This window comes from Podarcis pityusensis (assembly GCF_964106645.2).
Source record: "Podarcis pityusensis genome assembly, chromosome: 14".
NCBI lineage: Eukaryota > Metazoa > Chordata > Lepidosauria > Squamata > Lacertidae > Podarcis > Podarcis pityusensis.
Genome location: NC_138039.1, coordinates 15,092,332 through 15,116,438, shown reverse-complemented (window position 1 = coordinate 15,116,438; position 24,107 = coordinate 15,092,332). Strand labels below are relative to the sequence as shown.

Here is a 24,107-nt window from a genome sequence, read left to right as displayed (position 1 = left end):
CAACAGCAGAGATAATCTGGGGTGCAACTTAAGAGTTAATTCTGTTGTTAGGAAGTCAGCTAACCGAGAGGGGTGGTGGCAGAGGTGATGCGTGCTGTTGTACAGAATTAAAGAACTGCAGAGTTGGAAGAGACCTCCCAATGGTCATCTGGACCAACCCCTTGCAATGCAGGAATCGCGGCGGATCATAATCACAACCAGTTTATTGGAAGGATTAAGAAACCCCAACAGCTCAGTTCATTTGCTTTTGTGGACCGTCCACCAACCCAATCCATAATCAAGATTGAAATCAGGAAAAGAGCTCATCTTTAGAAGAAAAGACCCAATTTGCTCGTGGCCATTTACCTTTTAAGGCAGGGAGGGCTCTCTCTGCACCAGCTGAAGGTCCCTTCCCTTACCATAACACAATCCTGCACTGAGGAAGAAAGGCAGAGGAGCACTTATTATATGTGTCTTGGCACAACTGGTGGCTTTCTATATCACTTGCTATACAAGCGAGGTTGTTATAATGGGAACATATGCTAACCTTAGATACAATATAGAAAGTCGAGAGCATTAAAGGGAAAAGAATTTTGCCTTTCCAGATCATAAACAAAACACATCTGATTTCCCCCTTATTTTACAGATGGGGAACTTCAGGGAGCCTCAAATGTGGCACCCTTTATGCCTCTCCATCTGGCCCCTGGCACTCTCCATAGGCCACACCCTCTCTCTATAGGCCACACCCCTCAGCTGGCCCTGTTTCACACCCTGTCTGAATGTTCCTCCCTGGCTGGAAGGTGTATAGAAGTCTGGTAAGGGCTTTTGCCTCCTGTAGCTCTGCCTTCGCAGTTGGGAGGCAGCAATGCTTCTGAATGCCAGTTGCAGGAGTCCTGCTTGTGGGCTTCCCGTGGGCACCTGTGAGAACAGGATGCTGGACTAGACAGGCCCTTGGCTGATCCGGCAGGCTCTTTTTATGTACAGAAGGTAAAATTTATTTCCGTTGCTCTGCCCACTTTCCCTCCTGGCCCTGCTCACCCCTGGCATGTGGCCCTCAAAAGGTCGCCCAGGAGGGAATGTGGCCCTAGGACTGAGTATGGTTCCCTACACTACCTTATTTACTCACTACACATTTTCTCAGATAAATGCCTTCTTAAACATTCCAGCTCAGGTCTGGCTAGCGATGGAAAAATACGTCAATTTCTCTCAGTTTCTCATTTTTCCAATCTTAATTTCACTTCTCCACATTTCCGCATCAACGTGTAATTTTTAAACTAAAGTCCTCATGGAAATTCCTCAGAATTTTAGAGTGAATTTCTCCTAATATACACATTTTATATACAATTTTGCCTAACATTTTTTTTGCAAAGCACATTTCCCCCATATGAGCTCAGCTCCTGGAAGAAAGGCGGGATGTAAATAAATATAAATGTTATAATAGTAATATTTCCATTTCCCCCAATATTTTGCATTTTGTACATTATTTCCACCAACATATGCATTTTTATGCATACTTTACCACAGCACATACATTTTTCTATGCCATGTTTAGCTGGAGAACTGCATTGTGAACTTTGGAGAAATCTGATTTTTGAAAGCTGGCTGTATTTTCATTCGTGTATTGCTTCAGAAACTGTGAATTAGGTAGATTTGCTTTCAGATGTGAACTGAATTGCATTGCTCCCTCAGATCTCTAGCCAGCAGAGATGGCTCACCCTATCCTGCTGCATAACAGCATGCCACTGTTGTGGGGATAAAAATGGGAGGGTTCTATTGGGTTTTATGACTACGTGCAATTCTGTGCAGCTTCACACAGAGTCAATTAAGAGTTGGCCGACAGCCAAGCATGACAGAGCAGAGAGGAGTTATCTGCCTGGAGATATGGAAACCTGGAAACAGCTTTAAAGGTAAAGGTAAAGGTACCCCTGCCCGTACGGGCCAGTCGTGTCCTACTCTAGGGTTGTGCGCCCATCTCACTTAAGAGGCCGGGGGCCAGCGCTGTCCGGAGACACTTCCGGGTCACGTGGCCAGCGTGACGAAGCTGCTCTGGCGAGCCAGCGCAGCACACGGAAACGCCATTTACCTTCCCGCTATAAAGCGGTACCTATTTATCTACTTGCACTTAGGGGTGCTTTCAAACTGCTAGGTGGGCAGGAGCTGGGACCGAAAGACGGGAGCTGACCCCGCCGCGGGGATTCGAACCGCCGACCATACGATCGGCAAGTCCTAGGCACTGAGGTTTTACCCACAGCGCCACCCGCATCCCTTGGTTACCATTGGTTAAAGTCTCACACAGGCATAATGATTTATGACCTACTGGCTGGAATGTGTTTGTTGGTCAGTGTGGTGTTCTGAGAGTCGTTTGGTTTTGTTCAGAGAGAGCTAGTTAAGATCCATGTATCTGTTCCTGTATATAGTAACTTGTAGAGTCTGCTGTACATAATAAACACCTTATAAGTAATCAAGTTACTAGTAGCAGTCTTTGTTCCTGCTTCGTCCATCCTGCCTGCAACTGACTGCTTTCTGAAACTCTGTGTATGCTCTGCTAAGGTCTGGCTAAGATCCCGCAACAGGTCAAAGTTGCAAAACACCAACAGGTTCGGCAATCAGAGCATAGGACCTCAGTGGCAGAGCATCTGCTTTGCATGCAGAAGGTGCTGCCTGGGTTCAACCCTTGGCATCCCCAGGTAGGGCTAGGAGAAGCTCCCTGCCTGAAGTCCTGGAGAGCTGCTGCCAGCCAGTGCCAAGAATGCTGAGCTAGATGGTCCAATGGCCTGACTCACTATAGGGCAGCTTCCTATGCTCAAAAGGAAACCACCCATAAGCTGATACTTACTGCAGTCCAAAGAACCAGAGCCCATTTCCGTTTGATCCAACTCCTCAAGGCAAAGAAAGGAAGCTAAACGGTTCAGGGAAACTTTTGCCTGGAACAAAGGACACACACAGCTGAACCTTGGTGGCTCTGTTCCACCTCCACTGTGTAGAACTGCTCCGAATATCAGATTCTGGGAATCACAAGTTGGGGAAAGTGCTACTGTCCACACATCACGCTGGGCATTGCCAGTTTGCATTTCTGAGTGCAGAAAGTATTGATCTGGTGTGTAGATATCTTTCCTATTCTAATTAATTCAAGAGGGTTCTGGAAGCTCCTCTGTGTGAAAGAAGCAAGCAGAAGGTTCCTGGTGTTTGGGTTATTCCTTCAGAGAAGCTTAGTACAGCTGGCTCAAACTTTTATCTCTTTCTGTCAAGGTCATTCTGACTATGATAGTAGGGCCAGATGGAGCCCGGGTTTCTCTTTTTCTTTCTGTCTCTTTTCCTTCTGGTCTGGTGTTCTGTACATAGTATGCTATAGTGTTAAGGTTTAGGCTTATTATAAGTTACCATAAGTTTAAGTTAAGTCTGCTGCAACTGGATTTCTTATGGACAGTGCCAATCCTGAATGTATTGGATTTGTGACCATTATGCTCATTTGCCTTCAGTAGCAGTAAATATAATTGGATGAAATATAATTGCCTCTGGTCTATTTTTTGGGAATCCTGCAACATGTTTAAGTTTTTACTCTGCTAACTATACATTGGCATATACTCTGGATCAATACCAAGTAGAATTCCATGACAGGCATCTGGTTGGCCACTATGAGAACAGGATACTGGACTAAATGGGCTCTGGCCTGATCCAGCAGGACTCCTCTTATATTCTAAGAAGTTAGCTCAGATCACCAAGAAGGGGAGCTACAGCACCTCCTAGTTAAAACGTAAAGGTAAAGGTACCCCTGCCCGTACGGGCCAGTCGTGTCCGACTCTGGGGTTGTGCGCCCATCTCGCTTAAGAGGCCGGGGGCCAGCGCTGTCCGGAGACACTTCCGGGTCACGTGGCCAGCGTGACGAAGCTGCTCTGGCAAGCCAGCACCAGCGCAGCACACGGAAACGCCGTTTACCTTCCCGCTATACAGCGGTACCTATTTATCTACTTGCACTTAAGTGTGCTTTCGAACTGCTAGGTGGGCAGGAGCTGGGACCGAACGATGGGAGCTGACCCCGCCACGGGGATTCGAACCGCCGACCATACGATCGGCAAGTCCTAGGCGCTGAGGTTTTACCCACAGCGCCACCCGCGTCCAAGAAGGGGACCACCAAGAAGGGGAGACAGCACCTCTTAGTTACACTCATGCAAACTGAAAGTTGACTTCTTGGACTCACCTGTACAACAGCATTGATGGAGAAGGGGAGAAAAGAGTGAGCCCTGTTGAGTATGTTGATCAGGGTCAGAGACACAAAGGCTTTCTGAACATCCAGGATGTTTCCCTCATCTGCCAGCGTGTAGACTGCGAACATGATGAATGCAATCTGCAGAGAAGGAACAAGGGGGAGACAGGTGAAGAAGATACAGCGGTTTGTCCAGCTGTCTAAAAATCACCAACCCCACCTCACTCACCAGGAACGTTGATGAGTGGAAAGAAACAAGAGACACAGAGAAGAGGAACTGTGATGCCTTAAGAGCTTGTAGTTCTTGAGTCCGGATACCCAGTGCCTTGTCCATGAAGTTATCTTCCCATCCATGCAGTTTTAGGATCCTGATGTCTCTGAGAATGGCGCTGGTGAGCTTCGCACGGCTGTCCTTATATTTCATCTGCGCCTCCTGAGAAACAAAACAGTAACAGAGCCCGATTTGGTTTCAAGCGCGGAACCGAAAACTTGCTAATTATTTGCAAGCAGCGACTCGTACCTGGAACTGGCTTCTCTTCTTGCTGATTGCAAAGTTCAGCGGCAAGAGGAATAAAAACACAGCAATAGCCGTCAAAGCGTATGGCCCGAGGAGCTAATAGGATGCAAAAATCAAAAGCTATATTAAGTGAAAGGAACGTGGAGGAATAGTTTCACACACACACACACACACACACACCCCTTACATGTTCTGTCACTGTCACCCTTACATTTATTCAGTTGTCAGAGAAGGATATGAGAGTTGGGGTATATTAATAATGAAAATTACTATAATGACTTTGTGAGCCATTCAGAGACTTAAGTTGCGTTCAGAGACCATGATCAAAGTTAGCAGAATTTGCAGGCAAGCAGTGTTCCTAAATACTGTGCTTTGGAGCATGCCGGGCAACATTTCCCTGGTGTTCTTTCCGCTTGCTTTCTCCAGGGTGACCCAAGGAGCTGACCCTCAGCAACTGACTCACTTCTTTTCATTTTAGTCAGCGGCTGCAAAGCTCCTTTTTCATGCTAATTGGGTGGTTCTCGGATGCTGGAGACTGAGACCCTTCTGCAGAAACAGTAATGACGCCCCCTACCAGCAAACCTGGAGCCTAAACTGGGCAAAAACATCCCCCTCCAAAAAAACCCAACCCCAGCCCAATGAGGAATAAGCATTCTTACCTGTCACAGAATGTTCAGCATCAATTGGAAAAGGAAGGGTGTGAGGAAATGTCCTGCTGCAGCCCTTTACAGCAGGAGTGAGCACCCCTGTGGCACTCCAGAAGTAGCAGGACTCCAACTCCCATCATCCCTTACCATTGCCCATGACAGCAGGGCCTGATGGCAGTTGGAGTCCAAGGATATCTGGAGGGCAGCAGGTTCCCCATCCTTACCTTACAGCTTACAGAGTTGAGGGGGAAGGTACGGGTGGCTAGAAACCTGAATACAGTGATAAGGTAAAGGTAAAGGGACCCCTGACCATTAGGTCCAGTCGTGGCCGACTCTGGGGTTGCGGCACTCATCTCGCTTTATTGGCCGAGGGAGCCAGCGCACAGCTTCCAGGTCATGTGGCCAGCATGACTAAGCCGCTTCTGGCGAACCAGAGCAGCGCACGGAAATGCCGTTTACCTTCCCGCCGGAGCGGTACCTATTTATCTACTTGCACTTTGAATGCTTTCGAACTGCTAGGTTGGCAGGAGCTGGGACAGAGCAACAGGAGCTCACCCTGTTACGGGGATTCGAACCTCAGGTTAAATACTTAATTTGTTCCGGAGGTCTGTTCTTAACCTGAAACTGTTCTTAACCTGAAGCACCACTTTAGCTAATGGGGCCTCCCGCTGCCACCGTGCCGCCAGAGCACAATTTCTGTTCTCATCCTGAAGCAAAGTTCTTAATCCGAGGTACTATTTCTGGGTTAGCAGAGTCTGTAACCTGAAGCGTCTGTAACCTGAAGTGTATGTAACCCAAGGTACCACTGTAAAAGCATTTCTGCTAGGAGGTGACATACTGCAACGTTTTGCTGCAGGTTGCACATGCATGCTACCAAATGCCTCCATTATGAATACTAAGAGTCTTGTTCCCCTCCAAAAAACAACAACTCCGTCACATATACATTACTCAATCCACCTGACCTTTCAACCATACATTTTGAAGGATTGTGTTGGACTGACTGCACTAAAGCAGAATCAAAGAACATATTTCCTATCCAAGGCCTTCACTTAGCAATTGATTGTTTAGTTAAAACTCCTTGCGCTGCTTCTTATGTATTAACAGAGACATCTAGTGGTCAGCTGAACAGGGCTGAATTTGCATGAATTCGGCTAAGCACCACTGCTCCTCTCCCCTTTGCAATTCTGGGTGGATCAGTCTTGACATAAATGACTGATTAAATTGACTTGTGTGAATAGTGTCCATTTGGTAAACACAATTTAAAAAGCAGTATCGGCATCCTGGCGCAAGAATACGTATAAGAAACACTGCTTATACGTATTCAACGTATAAGAAGCAGGCGGGAATCTTTTACCTGCCAAAGGAAGACGAAGCAGACGATAATCCGGGTGGGGGCAAGCCAAGTTCCATTAAAATACGTAATGAGATCTGTTAGCTTCTGCACGTCAACAGAAACCAAGTTTACAATTTCCCCCTCTGTTGTCGCCTTCTTAGCTGCATCTGACATGGCTAAGATCTGTTTTGAATAAACATTCACAAATTTATTAATTGAATATATGATAGATAAGACAAAGATACGTATGTACAGTGGTGCCCCGCAAGACGAATGCCTCGCAAGACGAAAAACCCGCTAGACGAAAGGGTTTTCCGTTTTTCGATGCGCTTCGCAGGACGAATTTCCCTATGGGCTTGCTTCGCAAGACAAAAATGTCTTGCGAGTCTTGAGATTTTTTTCGCTTCCCCCCCCTTTTTCTAAGCCGCTAAGCCGCTAATAGCCTTTTAGCCGCTAAGCCGCTAAGCCTTTAATAGCCGCTAAACCGCTAATAGCGCTAATCGGGTTGCTTCGGAAGACGAAAAAACCGCTAGACGAAGAGACTCGCGGAACGGATTAATTTCGTCTTGCGAGGCACCACTGTACAATTTTATAATATGCAGAGAATAACATGTGTTGAGAAATCAGAGAAAGGAGCTGAGGGAAGTCTTTGGGGGGGAGGGTGGGTTGAGGAGGGAGGGGGGAAATAATGCGTGTAATAATATGATTGTTAATTGATTATGTTGAAATTGCTTAATAGAAAATGTATATATAAGAAAAAGATCTGCAGGAGAGAAAATGAAACCCACGAGGCCACAAATTGACTAAGCTTTGGAAAAAGACAGTGACCGGCATCCCAAGATTAAGGAATCCGAATTCATTTTATGAAAATCTTTCAACCTGTTTGTCCTAAGGCAGAGGTGGGGAATCCTTTTCAGCCTGAGGGATCACACTGTCCTCTGGAGGGTGGCGGGCACATGCAGTGCCAGAGACAAAAGCAGGCAGAGTAGTGAATGTGAACTTTACCTTTGTACAATGACCCCTGGTCCTGCTAGCTAGGGATGCTGGGAGTTGCAATCCAAAAACAGCTGGAAACCCAAGTTTGGGAAACACCGGACAAGTGGGTCAGGAGGAAAACAAGGGAGATGAGCCCAACAAACAGCAGGCTTTACCTTCCGATATACAAGGCCTGTAACAGCAGTCTTCAGCCTCACTCCCAGCACAAGGCACATATACATGTATTGCTGCTCCAACAGCGTCTCAAGACAAGCTAAGAGGAACATCAACGTAGCATAGAAATAACCTTTCCAATAAGGAGCCTCTGGATCAGTGATGAAATCTAGGAAGAGACTACAAAAGGAGAAAGCATCGTCAACGACACACCTGGGATGAGGGCTACCACAGAGAGAGGAGCCATCACAGCAATGCTTCAGGGCAGGATGAAGAACACGGGAAGTGGACTTGAACTAAAGCCTGGTTGTCGGGTCATCTATCTAGCTCAGTATTGTTCACTCTGATCGGCAGCAGCTCTCCAGGATCTCAGCAAAGGTCTTCCCCATCACCTGCTACTTGGGTCCTTTCTTAACTGAAGATGGCCAGGGATTGAACATTTGGTAGGCAAAGCTCCCTCAGTGAGCTATGGTATGGGTACCTTCCCACTCATCTGCCCCCTGCCACCAGTATTCTCTATCCTATCTGGACTTCCAGGGTTTTGGGACATCCAGTCTTTCATGCCAGCTACTACTCGATCCTTAAAAAGAACAACCTGGAGATGCCAGAAATTAAGAACAGAAAAGCAAGCCCTGCTTCATTATGATTTGCTTATGCACAATTCAAAGTGTTGGTGCTGACCTTTAAAGCATCTCCACCCCCATCGTTCTGCCCGGACACTGAGGTTCAGCTCTGAGGGCCCGCCATCACTGCGAGAAGTGAGGTTACAGGGAACCAGGCAGAAGGCCTTCTCAGTAGTGGCGCCCGCCCTGTGGAACGCCCTCCCATCAGATATCAAGGAAATAAACAACTATTTGACTTTTAGAAGACATCTGAAAGCAGCCCTGTTTAGGGAAGTTTTTAATGTCTGATATTTTATTGTGTTTTTAATATCCTGTTGGAAGCCGCCCAGAGTGGCTGGGGAGTAATAAATTATTATTACTATAGTTATTATTATTGTTAGTTGCTTCATTTCACCCAGGGCAACCCAAAGCGACCTACAACTAACCAACCAACCCACCAGGTCAAAGGCCCAGTCTAATCCTCACTGTTCTCACAACCAGTAAGAACTGCTCAAAGCGAGACCTGACCATAACAACCTTCTCCGCATTTGCGATTCCCAGCAACTGGTATTCTGAGGCATATACAGTGGTACCTCGGGTTAAGTATTTAATTCGTTCCGTAGGTCTGTTCTTAACCTGAAACTGTTCTTAACCTGAAGCACCACTTTAGCTAATGGGGCCTCCTGCTGCCGCCGCACCGCCAGAACCTGATTTCTGTTCTTATCCTGAAGCAAAGTTCTTAACCTGAAGCACTATTTCTGAGTTAGCGGAGTGTGTAACCTGAAGCGTATGTAACCCAAGGTACCACTGTATTGCTTTTGACAGTGGAGGAAGAAGACAGCCACAAATGCTACACTCTTCTTAGGAAGCAGTCCTTAGTTCTCCACATACCTCAGTGTCTTTGGTATCAAAAACAAGAAGACGTCACCGAGGACTAAGCCAAGAGTCCCGAAAAGAAAATAGGTCCCAAACACGTTCCAGAAAGCTTTCAGGAGTGGTTTGCTTTTGCTATGTTCAGGCTGAAGCAGGATGGTGGTTTCTTCAGCGTTTTCATGACTTGCACGCTCTCTCTTAAATTTCGCGGAGTCTGCAATTCTGATCAACAAGGAAACGGAGAGCTCTAGCCTTTCACGTACTCGGTGCATCTGAAGCCCTATTATCCAAATCCTTGTAGCCTTCTTCAGAAGCAGAGGGTGGTCCATTTGGGCAAATGGGGCAGTGCCCCACCAACCTCAGTCAGCCCCCACCTACCTGCCTCCTTACCTACAGCCAGACCAGGGGGTGGCAATGGCAGCCAGCTGCCACCTCCTTAGTCCGTGTAGAATTCAGCAGGGAGAAGAATAGGGGCATAACTAGAATTCGTTGGCTCTGCCCATCATTGGCTCTGGTTCCACCTACTATTGGACTCCCTGCCTTTCGCCCTACAGCTCCCAATGGGCATTAGCAACTACTGCTCTCCCAGAAGTACTACTCTCATTCATTTTCATTGAATGCGTGAGCAGGTCAGCAATCTTGGGTGCTGCTGCTAGAAATGGACAAATTAGTCAATTTCAGCTTCTCCTAGTTTCTAATCCCCCCCCTTAAGTTCAGTTCTCCACATTTCAACACAGATTTGCAATTATTATTCTTTTTTAAAATGCTCATGAAAAACCCACCAGCATTTTAACACAGATTTCTCCTTATACACAGATTTTTGTACATAATTTCCCCCTAACATGCACATTTTTACAAAGCAATTTTCCATAATGTAATGAATTGCTGTATGGTATTTACCCTAACATGTTACTGGAGAACTGCACTGCAACATTCAGAGAAGTGCAAATTTCAAAGGATGCTTGTGTTGCATTCATGCATTGCTTCGGAAAGTGTGAATTGGGTGGAAGGAAGGAATGAAGTTTACTGCATGTACTACAATAAAAGAAAATGTTATGAAAATGATATATAGATGGTATGTGACACAAGTAAAGCTTGGTAAGATGTATAAAGTGAGTAATAAATGTTGGAAATGTAAGGAAAAAGAAGGAACATTTTATCATATGTGGTGGGAATGCAAAAAAGTAATATGTTTTTGGGAAATGATTTATAATGAACTAAAGAAAATGTTGAAATATACATTTGTTAAGAAACCAGAAACATTTTTACTAGGAATGTTAGGTCATGAAATCAAAAAGAAGGATATGAAGGTATTTTTATATGCGGTAACAGCTGCTAGAATTCTGTTGGCCCAGAAATGGAAACAAGAAAAAATGCCTACGATGGAAGAATGGAGAATGAAATTGATGGACTACGCAGAACTGGACAAATTAACAGGGAGGATTCGGAACAGAAGAGACCAGAGATTCACTGAGGACTGGAATAAATTCACAGAATATATTAAACGTATATGTGATGAACAGTTAACGTTTGTAAGTTTTCAAGAAGCTCTGTGAGAAGTAACGGTAGAAATACTGCATAAATAATATGATAAGGCAAATAATGATATAGTGCAATATTAAATTGAGAAATGTGAGATAAAGTGATAATACGAAGAATTGTCAGACACGCTGATGGAAGTCCAAAAGAAGCAGTTGGTGAGAATTGGATGTTAAATTTTGTACAAATCTATGTTGGAAAACTAATAAAAATTATTCGGGGGGAAAAAGAAAGAAAGTGTGAATTGGGTAAGGCTGTCTTGAAAATGTGAACTGAATGTCTATAGCTGCTGCCTGACACCCAATAACCCAGAAAACCTGTCCTTGCTCGTTCAGACTCAGGGGTCATCTACATTAGGGATGGGAAACCTGTTGCCCTCCAATTCCCACCAGCCCCGCAGCCAGCATGGCCAATGGTCAGGGCTGATAGGAATTGTAACCTAACAACTTCCAGAGAGCCACAATGTCCTGTTCTCAAGAGAAGCCAGCCAGATCCCTCCTATGAAGATACCTGCTCTTCTGGAAACGTGAAGGACTAGCAGCTTCCTAGCTTCCTTCCTTCCTTCCTTCCTTCCTTCCTTCCTTCCTTCCTTCCTTGGTAGTTGTTCTTATGCATACACACAAAAGGCACTTACTGTTTGGCTCTTGCACAATGCTCATTCCATGCATCTTCAATCTTGGTAACGATATCTTCAGAGGAATTTTCTCTCGCAAGTGACCACAGGTCTTCTGCTCGTAATGGCTGCCGATATCCCTTCCAGAGCAACCTATGAAACAGAGGGTGTTCCCAATCAATGGAGTGGAATAGATTATCTAGTCCGGGGGGGTAGGGGTGGTCATTCAACATTGTTTTTTTCCACCAGTGCACACATTTGGAATTTTGAGAGAGCGTGGTGGGCAAGAGTGACCTGCGAGTTCCATGCTGGCGACTCCTGCTTTTAGGCTACCAGGCCCTATAGTTGGTTTCCTCCTTTGGTGACATTGGCAATGGTGTCATTGACAAAGAAAAATGGAAGGGTTAGGTTACAGGTTGCACTTAGGGCTGTTCTTTGTTCCTGAAATGTACAAAGTCAGGGGACTGCCACTGGAACAGGGGAGGGAAGCAGAGGGGCCGTTGGGATACAGAGAGTCTCCGAAACTCCTGAGGAGCAGTTCCTCTTCCATTGGTGGGGAAAGCCACACCTCCAGTGGAGAAGAGAGGGAAGGGGCCAGCCAAGCGAGGAAAGGGCTCGAGGATGCTGCTGAGAGCCCCAGCGCCTCAGCTCGCCAGGCTGGCCAGGAGGGATGCATGCCACTTCCATCGCCCAGCTTGCACAGACGGGTGAAACGCAAGGAGGGGAGGAGGAGGCTTGGGGTGCCAAAGTTCTTATGTTGGGGGAGAAGCTGGAAGGGGCCACTCCTGTATTCTGCAAGTGACTGAGACGGACATGAACTTTGTAGAACTGTACTGTAAATAGTTTGCACAATAAAACCTGTAAAAGACAGGTCGGAGTCCTGCCTGGTTACTCACAAGCAACCACCATCAGACACTCCTCCACACTTCCTGTTTTAGTTCTATGTGCTTTTCATGGCTCACATTAATTCTGCTGGGTCTGACTTTTTTACCCTGATCCCTTGGAAGTGTGAGTGTGCATGAAATATTTCCATTCTCTCCTTTTCAGAGGGGGCAGTTGATGATTGGGGTACGTAGCGGGAAGATAAGTGACCAGCCTAAGTGGCTCTCATGGCACTCACTCAAAAATCTAAATGTGCCCACAAGGTTGGGGCTCCCTGATATATATTATGAAGACTGAGATGACCTGGTAAACTTTCTGGAAGAAAATTTGGCAAATTAGCTTCCTGACAGTTAAGGACAGACAAAAGGAAGACCTTCTTCACAGAGTGCACAAATCTTTGTCACAAGATGCCTTGGTGACCCCTGGCATTGTGAGCCAGACTGGTAATTACATTAGCCACATGATGCAACGTTGCTTATTTTCTTACCCAGCAAACCACCAAAATGTGATTTTGGAAGCAAAAGAGGCCCCAGCTTCAGGACACGGGTTCTGCAAATGTTCAAAAGGGGGGGGGGGAGGACAGCTTTCAGGTCTACATACATATGTATACAATATTTGGTGCAGTGGGACAAAGATACCTAACTGGGATCTGCAATGGTTTCTGGTTCAAAAATGTTCGTCACTAGCGACAGCATAAAGGGTCCTAACTAGGGATGGAGGAGAAATTCAATTTGGTAGACATTTAAAGCCTAATCTGTACTTTCCCAAAACAATGTGGGAAGCAAAACACAGCTATCTTTAGAAATTCACACCTATCCAAATTTTGGAATGCAATTCTCCGAGCAAATAATGTTTACCAAAATTCATATTGTAGGGGTTAAAAAGTCACAGAAATGAAGTTATTAGTGAAAATAACATACAAGAATGCACTGCATTAGGGGAGATTGCTTGCAAAACAGTGCACATGATTCAAAACTGTGTGAGGGAAGCTATCAGCAGTTACATGTACATTGTTGCTCATCCACACAATTTATTTGACTCCAAGGACCTCACATGAAGTTCTCAGAGAGCTGGTTTGAATTATGAATGAGGATAATCTATATGTCATTTCCCCAAATCTCTCAGATGCCAGATTAATGCCATTGAACATGTGGTGCTTACTGCAGAGGCAGTGGCGGAGCTAGCCACTCAGGCAACCGATCTGCCCAGGGGGTGCGGCGATCCGCCCTGGGGGGATTTTGTCACCCCCTCGGGATGACACCTGGGGTGGCCCACCCCCACCGCACCTCTGTGCAGAGGTCTGTTGAGAAATGACCATCCAATGTGAAATGTCAAAAACCTTTCTTTAAAATAGTTCATATATGCACTTTGGGGCCATTATAGCTGAATACATATATGTGTGTTATCTGTCTGTGTGTATAAAACAAAGTCTGCTTCTCAATTCATACCTTATTTTCCATTCTTTTAAGCTGGAATCATATGCATACTTACCTGGAAGTAAATCCCATTGAACTAAGTGGAATTTACGTCTGAGTAGACCTACATATGACCTTTTGGTTTTTGGAGAATGTATCAACTCTTTTCCCTGTGGGAACAAGGGCTAGAAGCCTTAAAAAGAGACTTGATACCTGGCATCTTTGAGGCTCTATAAATTAAAAGCGGAAATGCTTACGGCCTCATTGCCAACTTTGGAGAAGAAAGGAGGGTGGTCTACAAAGCAACAGAGGATCAGTTCCAATATGACCAAGGTGAAACGAACGTATGAGATAACACGATGGAAGGGTTCTTCTCTGAGTCCCTGCAAAAATAAAGAAGAATTGCTTGTCATTATGCATATCTAAGAGACCATGTCCTAGAGGCAGCATTAGCTTCTCACCAGAAACAACAGCAACCAAGTGGTTTATACAGGATAAAACTATCACAGAAGTAGGGGGATACATGGAAACTGTCCATAAATAAAATCACACTATTAGAAGGAAGTCAGGAGATACAGCGGTACCTCGGATGTTGGACGTAATCTGTTCCGGAAGACCATTCAACTTCCGAAACATCTGACAACCAAGGCGCAATGAGCGGTCTGCAATTTTAACTGAGAAAAATGAGAAAAATACAGCAGAAGCTGTTTGACTTCCGAGATACATTCAAAAACGGAAGCATTTACTTCTGGGTTTTCAGCATTCTAAAACCGAAATATTCGGCTTCCGAGATGTACGAAAACCATGGTGCCACTGTATTAGCTTTCTTCAGAAAGCAAGGAGACTCTCGTGCCACATGATGAGATACTGGGCCAAACCCAAGGTGTTAATAGTAGCATATAAAGCCTTAAGTGTCTTGGGATTCAAGCACCGAAAAGGGTGTCTTCTCTAACATCCAGCATCTCAGAGCCTACAATCAGAAAGCATGGCCTCATTGGTGGTGCCACCATTGGAGGTTACCAGGTTGGCATTGACCCATGACAGGGCCTTTTCAGTGGCAGTTCCTAGTTTGTGGAATGCCCTCCCTGGTTGAGGTATAAGAGCAACAGGAGTCTCCTAACAATTCTCAGCACCCTTAACACACTACAGCTCCCAGAATTCTTTGGGGGATGGCATGGCTGTTCAAAGTGGTAGCATGGTGCTTTAAATGTATGGTATAAATGTGGCCTCAGAGGCCTAGTGCCTCAGACCCAGTGGACCCTCTAGATACGAAATTAATTCATTCCGGGGGTCCGTGCACACCCCAAAAATTACTTAAATAGCGGGCCCTCTTCTGCGCACGTGCAAGGCGAACAGAGTGCTTCTGTGCATGTGTTTGCAACCTGAAAGTTACATTACCCAAAGGTAACGCAACCCGAGGGTCCACTATATATAGCCACTATGAGTAAGCAATTATAAACTTATAATTGTGGACTTACACCTACCACGCCATGTTGTATTTTGGAGCTAAAGGGAACGATAGAAGAGAAGAAGAAGAGTAACCAATACATCAGCAAAACGCCCGAAGACTGCACACCTTTCAGTCTTTCCATCTGGGTTAGAAATATCACCAGGACCTTTTTTTTTTTGAAAAAAAAAAAGAGGCAGGAAAACAAGATGCTTCATATAAAACATTTTAAAAACATGGTCCTACTAGGTTCAAATTTATTTCTATCTAGCCATCAAATCAACATGACAAAAACGTTGAACAGCATGAGAGTAACACAGGGTAACGTCAACAGAAATTGCATTAGACCCAAATGCAAAGTACATCCAATATAAACAACCCTTAAAATGCCCAATATCACTGGCAGCTGGTAACATGCCTGTCTTTTCAAACATGGTAAAACAAATTTGTGCAAATTGGGGTGGGGGTGGGGAAGTAACACCTAAAGGAATAAAAGCATGAAACAGACTTAAAAGTCCGAGTCTTCCCGGCAAGACACAGCATTTTTTTTTTTACATTGTAAAAAGCTAAAAGTCCTGCTAAAACACAATCCCGTTTGTAAGAAATGGTCACACAATTGGACCAAATGGGTCTCCAGATCTTAATCGGGACCCTAGAGGGGAAGGTATGGGGTACTTTGGGGCTGGAGGTGTTTTAACCCTTTACTTGTGTTATTCTGGATCATGCCCAACACTTGGAATATTCACTGGGGAATTAAAAAAAAAACAACTTTCTTTTTTCAAGGTAGGGCCATGGCTTTGTGGTACAGCATCTGTCTTGCAGGGAGGTGTGTCTCCCTGTGATTGAACCTGAGACCCTCTGGATGCAAAGCAGGTGCTCTACCACTGAGCTACAACCTTCTGCACACTTCTATGTGGCATTCCTTCAGGTATTTGAAGAGCTCTGCTCCCTCTCCCTTCAGTCTCCTCCAGCTGAAGCATGACCAATTCCTTTCTCATGTGCGCACTGATTTTGAAGAGGATCAGGAAGTTTTGGTTTGTTGTTTTTTAAAAAAAGAGGTGCAATGTGAAAAAACACAAGAGAAAATTGTTATGTATTAAAGTTCTCACCCTGGCCACCAGGGGGTATTGTGTATATACCGTATTTTTCGCACTATAGGGGGCACCGGCCCATCGGGCGCACCTAGTTTTCAGGGGGGGAAATCAAGGAAAAAAATATGATTCCCCCTCCACAGCTCTGGGAGCAGCGGACAGGCTGCACGCAGCCTGTGCACTACTCCAAGACCTTCTCCCTGCTTTTGCGGGAGGTGGCGGAATTCCCCCACCTCCTGCAAAAGCCCACAGGAGCCATGCGCGACTCCTGCGAGCTTTTCGACCAGGAGGGAGAAGGGACTGAAACGGCCAGTCAGTCCCTTGTCCCTCCTCGGGGAAAAGCTCCCAAGAGCGGCACACTCTTTAAAGGGTGTGCGGCTCTTACGGGCTTTTCTATGAGGTGGGGGAATTCCCCCCCCTTGTAGAAAAGCCAGCAGAAGCCGCGCACCCTTTAAAGAGTGCGCGGCTTCTGCGTGCTTTTGCGGGAGGATTCCCCCATCTCCTGCAAAAGCCCACAGGAGGGAGAAGGGACGGACTCGGCCAGTCAGTCCCTTCTCCCTCCTTGGGGAAAAGCCCCCAAGAGCGGCCCACTCTTTAAAGAGCACATGGCTTCTGCGGGAGGTGGGGGAATTCCCCCACCTCATAGAAAAGCCCGCAGAATCCGCGCAGCCTTTAAAGAGCACACGGCTCCTGTGGGCTTTTCGACCAGCTTGTGGGGCTGGCGGTGGGGGGAAGCGCTGCTTTCCCCCACCGCCAGCCTCCAAAGCAGGTCGGAGAGTAGCACGAAGGCGTCGTGCGCCTTCCCGCTGCCCCCCGATCCTCTGGGGCTGGCGATGGAGGGAAGCGCTGCTTCCCCCCACCGCCAGCCTCAAAGAGCAGACTCTCCTGGCTTCAGCGAAAGCAACGCGAAGCCTCCGGAGCGCAGGCTTCGGAGGCTTCACGTTGCTATCGCTGAAGCCAAGGAGCCTGCATTCGCCCCATAGGACTCACACACACTTCCCCTTCATTTTTGGAGGGGAAAAAGTGCGTCCTATAGGGTGAAAAATACGGTAGTTTTCACTCAGGTCCACGTAAGTTAATTTAGGCAGGAAACCCTGGGCTGTTGTTGTTACAATATTGACAGCCGGCCGCCTATAAAAGCAGGCTGGCTGAGCTGTTTGCTGTTCAGTTCAGTTCCAGCTTACTTATAAAGAACTACTTAGAGAAATCTTTGTGTCGTCTGCTATGTCCACCCACTACTTAATAGAAATAATAAGCGTTACCATTGTGACCACTTGCAAAGGAGGAGCAATGATAAATCCTGGTGCACGAGGAATTCCTTGGGTTGCTTCCCAAAGGATGTAGAAGGCAGTTGACAGACACAGCAAGAGCAAAGCAAAGCCAAGAACCTGGAAACAGGGAGAATGCCTCAATTAGAACAGCAAAGGAAAGAGTGGGTGTGAAAGGGGCAAAACAAGGCATTAACATCTCACCTGTTTCTTTCTAGCCATGAAGGATTTTAACTTCTACTCAGAGCAGGCGTATTGAACTAATTTAGGTTCATTCATTTCAATGGATCCAACGACTAAAACTTAGTTTGAGTAAAACCCTGAGGAAACAGAGGCGTAAGTGTGCCTCCGGGTGACAGGTTCACAGAGTATTTGTCTTGATTTGCTTGCACATAGCTTACACAATGTTCAACTATGTCCAGTCTTATTTAGTGGGGCTGCCCTTGAAGACGACTGTGAAACTTCCATTGGTTCAAACCGGCTGGGGTTCCCTTCACGTCTCGCATAACCCATTCTAAAACATCTGCATTGGTTGTCAGTTCATTTCCAGGCCCAGTTCAAGGTGCTCACATTAGTGCTGTTGTTGTTTAGTCGTGTCCGACTCTTCGTGACCCCATGGACCAGAGCATGCCAGGCACTCCTGTCTTCCACTGCCTCCCGCAGTTTGGTCAAACTCATGCTGGTAGCTTCGAGAACACTGTCCAACCATCTTGTCCTCTGTTGTCCCCTTCTCCTTGTGCCCTTAATCTTTCCCAACATCAGGGTCTTTTCCAGGGAGTCTTCTCTTCTCATGAGGTGGCCAAAGTATTGGAGCCTCAGCTTCAGGATCTGTCCTTCCAGTGAGCACTCTGGGCTGATTTCCTTCAGAATGGATAGGTTTGATCTTCTTGCAGTCCACGGGACACTCAAGAGTCTCCTCCAGCATGGCCCCAAATACCTCTTCCCCAACAGACCCTGGGGGCTTGGGTATTATGATCAACAGATAGGGCGCTATTGGTTGTTCCACCACCCTCAAAAGCTTGGCGAGTGTCCTGGGGCCTTCTCTGTGGCAGCCCCATTGTGACTCTCTGCCCACAGAAGTGTGTCTTCATTCTGTAGTGAGTGCTGAAGAGATACCTCTTTTATCTGGCTTTTGATAGCCGAGGTGTAGACTTTTAGGACCTGTCTTATTTCTGTGATTGTACGTTGTTTCGAATTGTGTTTAATATTGTGTTTTAATGATTCTAACCCGCCCTGAGACCTTAAGGTGAAGGGTGGGTTGTAGTTGTTGATAATAATAATATAGCATTTGTTCTGATTTGGTGAACTTTGGGCTTTCAAATTTCAGTGGGGCCCCGTGTGATGCTGAAATTCGGCGCCTCTCGCTCTCCATTCTAAAGCATTATTTTGGCAGCCCACGCAGCATGGCAACCGCCTCTGACAGGTAGGTTATATGACAACAAGCATCCTGAATTCATCCTAATTTCCTTGTGCATTTTAAAATACGTTTCCCCACAAATCCTTCATTTGTTGCACACTTTTCAGTGCATTCCCCCCCACTTTCCTAACCACAAAAAGGCCCTTGGTTGGTTTTTTAAAAAGTGGATTCATTAAACTACGATGATGGGGTCATGTAATCCACACCTAAATTTCCAGTACGTGATTGTAAACCTCCTGCAAAATGATGACAGTCCGGAGAGCCTTACCATTTTTGCTTTGAAGATAGCCGACATCCTGATGTAACCTCTGCAGTTTTTCCTAAGATAGAGGTAATAGACAGGGAAAGAGACCCAAAGGTAGACACATGGAATCCAAATCAGCACGGTACTCTCAAAACACGAAGTAAAGCGTGGGGTAGCTGTATGCCATGTCTGGTTCCAATCCTGCAACGACAGAAGAACATGAATGCTAAAGTTTTAAAGCAGGGAGGGACAACCCGTGTTCTGCTGAGGACCACTTTCAGTCTTGAGGGCTGCATACTGGCAGCAGGTGGTATCAGAGTAAAAAGTGGGCATGGTTGTCAGGCAGAGCTATAAGAAGGTGAGGGCACCCTTTATTATTTTTTAAAAAAGAAATAAAACTGAACCTGGGACCTTTTATATGCAAGGCATGTGCTCTGCCACGGAACTAGGGTACTTTTATAATCTGATTCCCAGTTCAAAATGCTTGGAAATTAGACTTGCACCAAAGCCATTTCTATGTATACTGAATGCAGTAACAGAAAAGCGCTTTGCACATGCTCAGGGGCATGCCCTTAAGAGGGAACAGCCAGCATTGCAATGTTTTAGCTAGCTTGATTGTTTATTTATTTTAGATGTGATTATTGTTTTACTGAGGTAACTGTCTGGCTGTGATAAGATATGTAGACACCGTGAAGGGGAGTGTATGGCTGTTCCAAATAAATAAATGCACTGTAAACTTTTTTCAAAATTAACCCAGCTTTGTATCCTGAGTGTTTTTGCCTGGCTGGAAGGTGTCCTTGAACTCTGTTCATGCCTCTTGCTTGTGTCGAAAAAAAGCCGACTGTGCAAAGGCAGAATTTACATTTGATGTTCCACCTTCTTTTGCCTCTGGGACTTACATCTGAATAGATGTTTAGAGGATTTAACTGTTAAATAAATAAACAGATAAAATTGTACCGTCATTTTAAAGCAGTACTGACTCCATCTCATGCCCTAATTTTCAAATATTAAGGTGCAAAAGAGAATAATTTCAGCTGCAGTCTATGAGAAAAGATTAGCACATTTGGATGTGTGTGTGTGTTCTAATTGCCACAGAAGTCCAAAGTTTCTCAACGGTACGCAGATACTGACAGATCAGTAAGGAAAGTTTAACAGGACCGTTGACTAGCCTGGCTTCTTGCTCATTGAGCCTGCCTCCAGAATGAATTTAGGGGAGAAATCAGGAACTTAGCATTAAAGAGAGATGAAAACAGTGGTGGCTGGTGCCCCACTGCGGCTGGCTGGGTGGAAGGTGGGGAGGCCCAACAGTAGGCGGGGCCAGAGCCAATAAGAGGCGGAGCCATCTAAATCTAGTTTTGTCCCCATCCTCCTCCCTGCTGAGGTCTACAAGGGGCAGCACTGCAACCGGGGCTTTGTATACATTTGTGGCTTAAAATGCACATACTCACACCCCTGGCTGCATTTCAAGTTGCCTTTGCACATTGCTGTACACACCAGAGAGGGGCTGAGGATATCTTCACCGAATGCATGTTACATGTTTAGATTCCATGCGCTTGCAACTCTCATGCCCCTTGATTCCCATTCAGGAAGCTGTCATCTGCACATGTGCAACAGCTTTCTCAAGCGCACACACCTCAGCTTCATTGCGGAACCGAAGGCAGCTTGCCTTTTCGTATCAGATACAAGCAGGCCTGAGGGGCAACGCATCAGAGAGAAGTATTCCTCAAGAAACTATGGGGTAGCTATGGGTGTGTGCCAAGCTCATGTGTGGACAGCCAAGTACAGGGCCGGGGCCTTTTCAGTACTGGCCCCGACTTGGTGGAACGCTCTGTCACAAGAGACTAGGGCCCTGCGGGACTTGACATCTTTCCGCAGGGCCTGCAAGACAGAGCTGTTCCGCCTGGCCTTTGGTTTGGACTCGGTCTGACCCTTATGTTTCCCTCCCCTTATGGTCTTGATTTATTGGCTACTTTAAAATGAGGCTGCATTTTAAATTGAATTTTAACCTGTATTTTAAATTGGTTTCCCCCCCTACTCTCTCCCCCCCCCCCTATTATGCTTTTACTGTGATTTTATTGGTGTTAGCTGCCCGGAGCCCGGCTCTGGCTGGGGAGGGTGGGGTATAAATAAAATGTATTATTATGATGATGGTGATGTGTGCACAGTGAGGAGAGAGGGCATGTGCACACAGTCTTAGGAGGAGAAAGCTGACAGCCACCCCCCCTCACTGGAAGATAGAATGAGGGGAGGGGAGAAATGAGGTTGGTGGGAGAGTGACCCATTCGCCCTACCACACCAGGAAAACACGTGGCATGGCCCCTTACCTCTCTGTGTACAAGTGGGTGTGCATTGCTTAGTTGTGCAAGAGGGACAGCGAGCAGGAGCTGTAAACGCTATGGAGCAAAGAGGCCACCAGATCTACTTTCTCTCTTGTTGCAGCTCACCCAGAAAACTTTGCCCAGCTGAGACATGTGGCTGACACTCACCCACAGCTCTGCAAACTGATCCTCCTTGGATCTGCACAGCCAGCTCACTCCGCTCATGGTTCCTGCTTGTTGCCTTCCCAGCAGCCACTCCTGATCTTCCGCAGCTGCTCCAGTCTGCTGTCTAGTCTCTTTTCCACAATTCCTGCCCCCTTTGGCTTGAGAACTGCCTCTTTCAAGGGGCGGGGATTCAACTAGCCTCTCTAGCATGGACCTGTTTTGCCAAGGGCATGCCTTCAGCAGATACTGTACAGGTTTTTTTGTTTTTTAAAAAAAGGGGGGGTGATTTTAAATATGCCCAAATGGAGAAAATGGGAGATTATTATTATTAATTTCATTTTTGAACTGCTTCCTGTGGGGCATCCTGAAGCAATGTACAACATAATTACTGTAACACATAAAACAGTTACATATATAAACAATTAGAATAACTGCACATATGAAAACATTTTAAAGCCACAATTATAAATATAAGAAACCGTTTAGAGCAACAGCACCTCAAACTGCAATATCAATTCAAATGCAAAGCAAATCTAAACCGGGATAAATAATTTAGGAGGCTTCTTGAGGACTCTTCCAACCCTACAAGTCTATGATTCTATGAAAGAGGAACGGCTTTAGCAGGCTCCAAAAAGGCAATAGAAGAAAGGCATATTAATATGTCTGATGTGCAGTGGGAGGGAGTTCCAAAGGGTAGGTGTGTTTGGGCTGCTAGCATGCCAGACATTTAAAGCACACCCTGCCAAAGAATCATGGGAACTGTAGTTTACCCCTCATAGAAATTCCCAGCAGCCTTAGCAGATTTACAATTCCCAGATTTCTTTTTGTTGTGGGGGTGGGATGTGCTTTGAATGAATGCTGTGTAAAAGGCCCAATTCCAATAGGGTGCAGAGAATGGACGCCTTCTGCAGGGTGTCCTCTCCTGCACTACATTGGGACAGTTTGGGTAGGTAAGGGGTGAGATGATCTTTTAGCATGTCTGGGTAATTGTACTGGAGCGCCAGAGAAACATTTTAATGCATGTATGTCTGGCAACCCTAAACCATCCCTCTCAACGCAGAAGGGCAGAAAGTGAGCTGGATTCCTGCTACAAGCAAAAGGGGTTTTCTGAGGCTGCTGTAGTAAAGTCCAGTGGGGCTCAGGCAGCAGGTTTGTTATAAAATAACTGAATAAACCGAAAACTGGTAAATGATTCTCCCAAGCTGCAAAGCAGCCCCTGATTTAGCAACAGCAAGTGCAATGGGCTTCATGCCACCTGCTCAGCTTTGTGGTGTGTGATTTTATTGCTTAAGTAATCCACCTCAGGAATACCATGGCTACTTCTGTCTTCTTCAGCATGCAAACTTTGGAACTCCCTGCCTGTTGACATCAGTCAGTTACTCTTTTTGATGCAATGCTAAAAACATTTTTGTTTAGGCAAGCCTATCCAGGCATGTATAATGTTGACATTAAACTGAGTTTTTAGTTCATCTTTGATTTAAATCTTGTTTGAAAGTTTTAAGTACAGTAGTTGTTTTCAAACTTTTTTTTTTACTGATAATTATTACTGATAATCATCTTTCTGTAAAGTGCTTTGAGTTGTTGGGTTGTTGTTGTTTTTTACCATCAAGCAGTTTATAAATTTTATGACAAATAAATAAAATGAACAGAAATCAATCAATAATAATTTCTTTACCAGTTTTCTTAAGCTGGTTTGCTGAGGAGTTAAGCCTCATTGCATATCAGTGGGAACTTATCAAGTCAGCAGAGCCTTGCAGCTCTGTCCCAACCAGGTTTACTCAGAAGTAAGTTCCATACTGAGGTTAAACATTAGAGCGCTTAAGAGTGTAGCTCGACTGCACAATCCTTCCTTCAGAAATAACAGCACAATCCTAACCAAGGCTGCATAAAGCACTATACATTTAAAAGCAAATGGCTTTCCTCAAGGACTCCTGGGAACTGTAGTTTGCCCCTCACAAAGTTACAACTCCCACAACACTTAAAGCTCTGAAATATACTCAGAGTCGCAAAGTGATTTCATGCTCTTTATTCAGCTCATAGTGGTGAGGAGGAATGAATAAATGTCCCCTCACAGTATCTGCTTTATATACATTATTTACACAATGGGCTGCACATGATTGGCTAATTCTGGAATTCTACTGTAAGCCAATCAGGTTGTGGATTCACTTCTATCTGGAGCAGGATTGGGTGGTTCCTGCCAACCAATCATACTGCTGCATTGTTCTAGGACCAATCAGACTGCTGCATTCTGAATCCTATTGTTCTAGGACCAATCAGACTGCTGCCTTTTGGATCCTATTGTTCTAGGACCAATCAGACTGCTACAGTTTGGATCCTATTCAACTCAGTACATAACACCCCTCCCCTCTAAGTTCCAGTCCTGCCCGGGAGGTCGCATTCATAG

General features: G+C 45.7%; 1 protein-coding gene across 9 annotated transcripts in view; it reads right to left on the bottom strand.

Moving 5' to 3' along the window:
- ABCC6 (ATP binding cassette subfamily C member 6) overlaps positions 1–23,657 on the bottom strand; it is a 41,326-nt gene extending 17,669 nt beyond the window's left edge. Inside the window, exons 1-15 of one of the 9 annotated variants that reach the window (XR_013979580.1) lie at positions 21,707–23,657; positions 19,245–19,421; positions 17,554–17,679; positions 15,232–15,369; positions 14,011–14,136; positions 12,826–12,887; positions 11,478–11,609; positions 9,323–9,526; positions 7,832–8,009; positions 6,702–6,863; positions 4,704–4,796; positions 4,413–4,616; positions 4,178–4,324; positions 2,816–2,903; positions 346–415 (exon numbers count right to left, since the gene is read on the bottom strand). Coding sequence is in view for 5 of the 9 variants with exons in the window: in XM_080981788.1 (XP_080837914.1) it covers positions 346–415; positions 2,816–2,903; positions 4,178–4,324; positions 4,413–4,616; positions 4,704–4,796; positions 6,702–6,863; positions 7,832–8,009; positions 9,323–9,526; positions 11,478–11,609; positions 12,826–12,887; positions 14,011–14,136; positions 15,232–15,369; positions 17,554–17,679; positions 19,245–19,421; positions 21,707–21,913 (2,114 nt within the window). In the remaining 4 variants the exon portion in view is untranslated. Of the gene's footprint in view, positions 1–345; positions 416–2,815; positions 2,904–4,177; positions 4,325–4,412; positions 4,617–4,703; positions 4,797–6,701; positions 6,864–7,831; positions 8,010–9,322; positions 9,527–11,477; positions 11,610–12,825; positions 12,888–14,010; positions 14,137–14,337; positions 14,428–15,231; positions 15,370–17,553; positions 17,680–19,244; positions 19,422–21,544; positions 21,681–21,706 lie in introns of those variants that run through there. The other 8 variants (XR_013979581.1, XR_013979582.1, XR_013979583.1 and 5 more) reach the window with 8 other exon arrangements.
- Between the last annotated feature and the right edge of the window lie 450 nt (positions 23,658–24,107).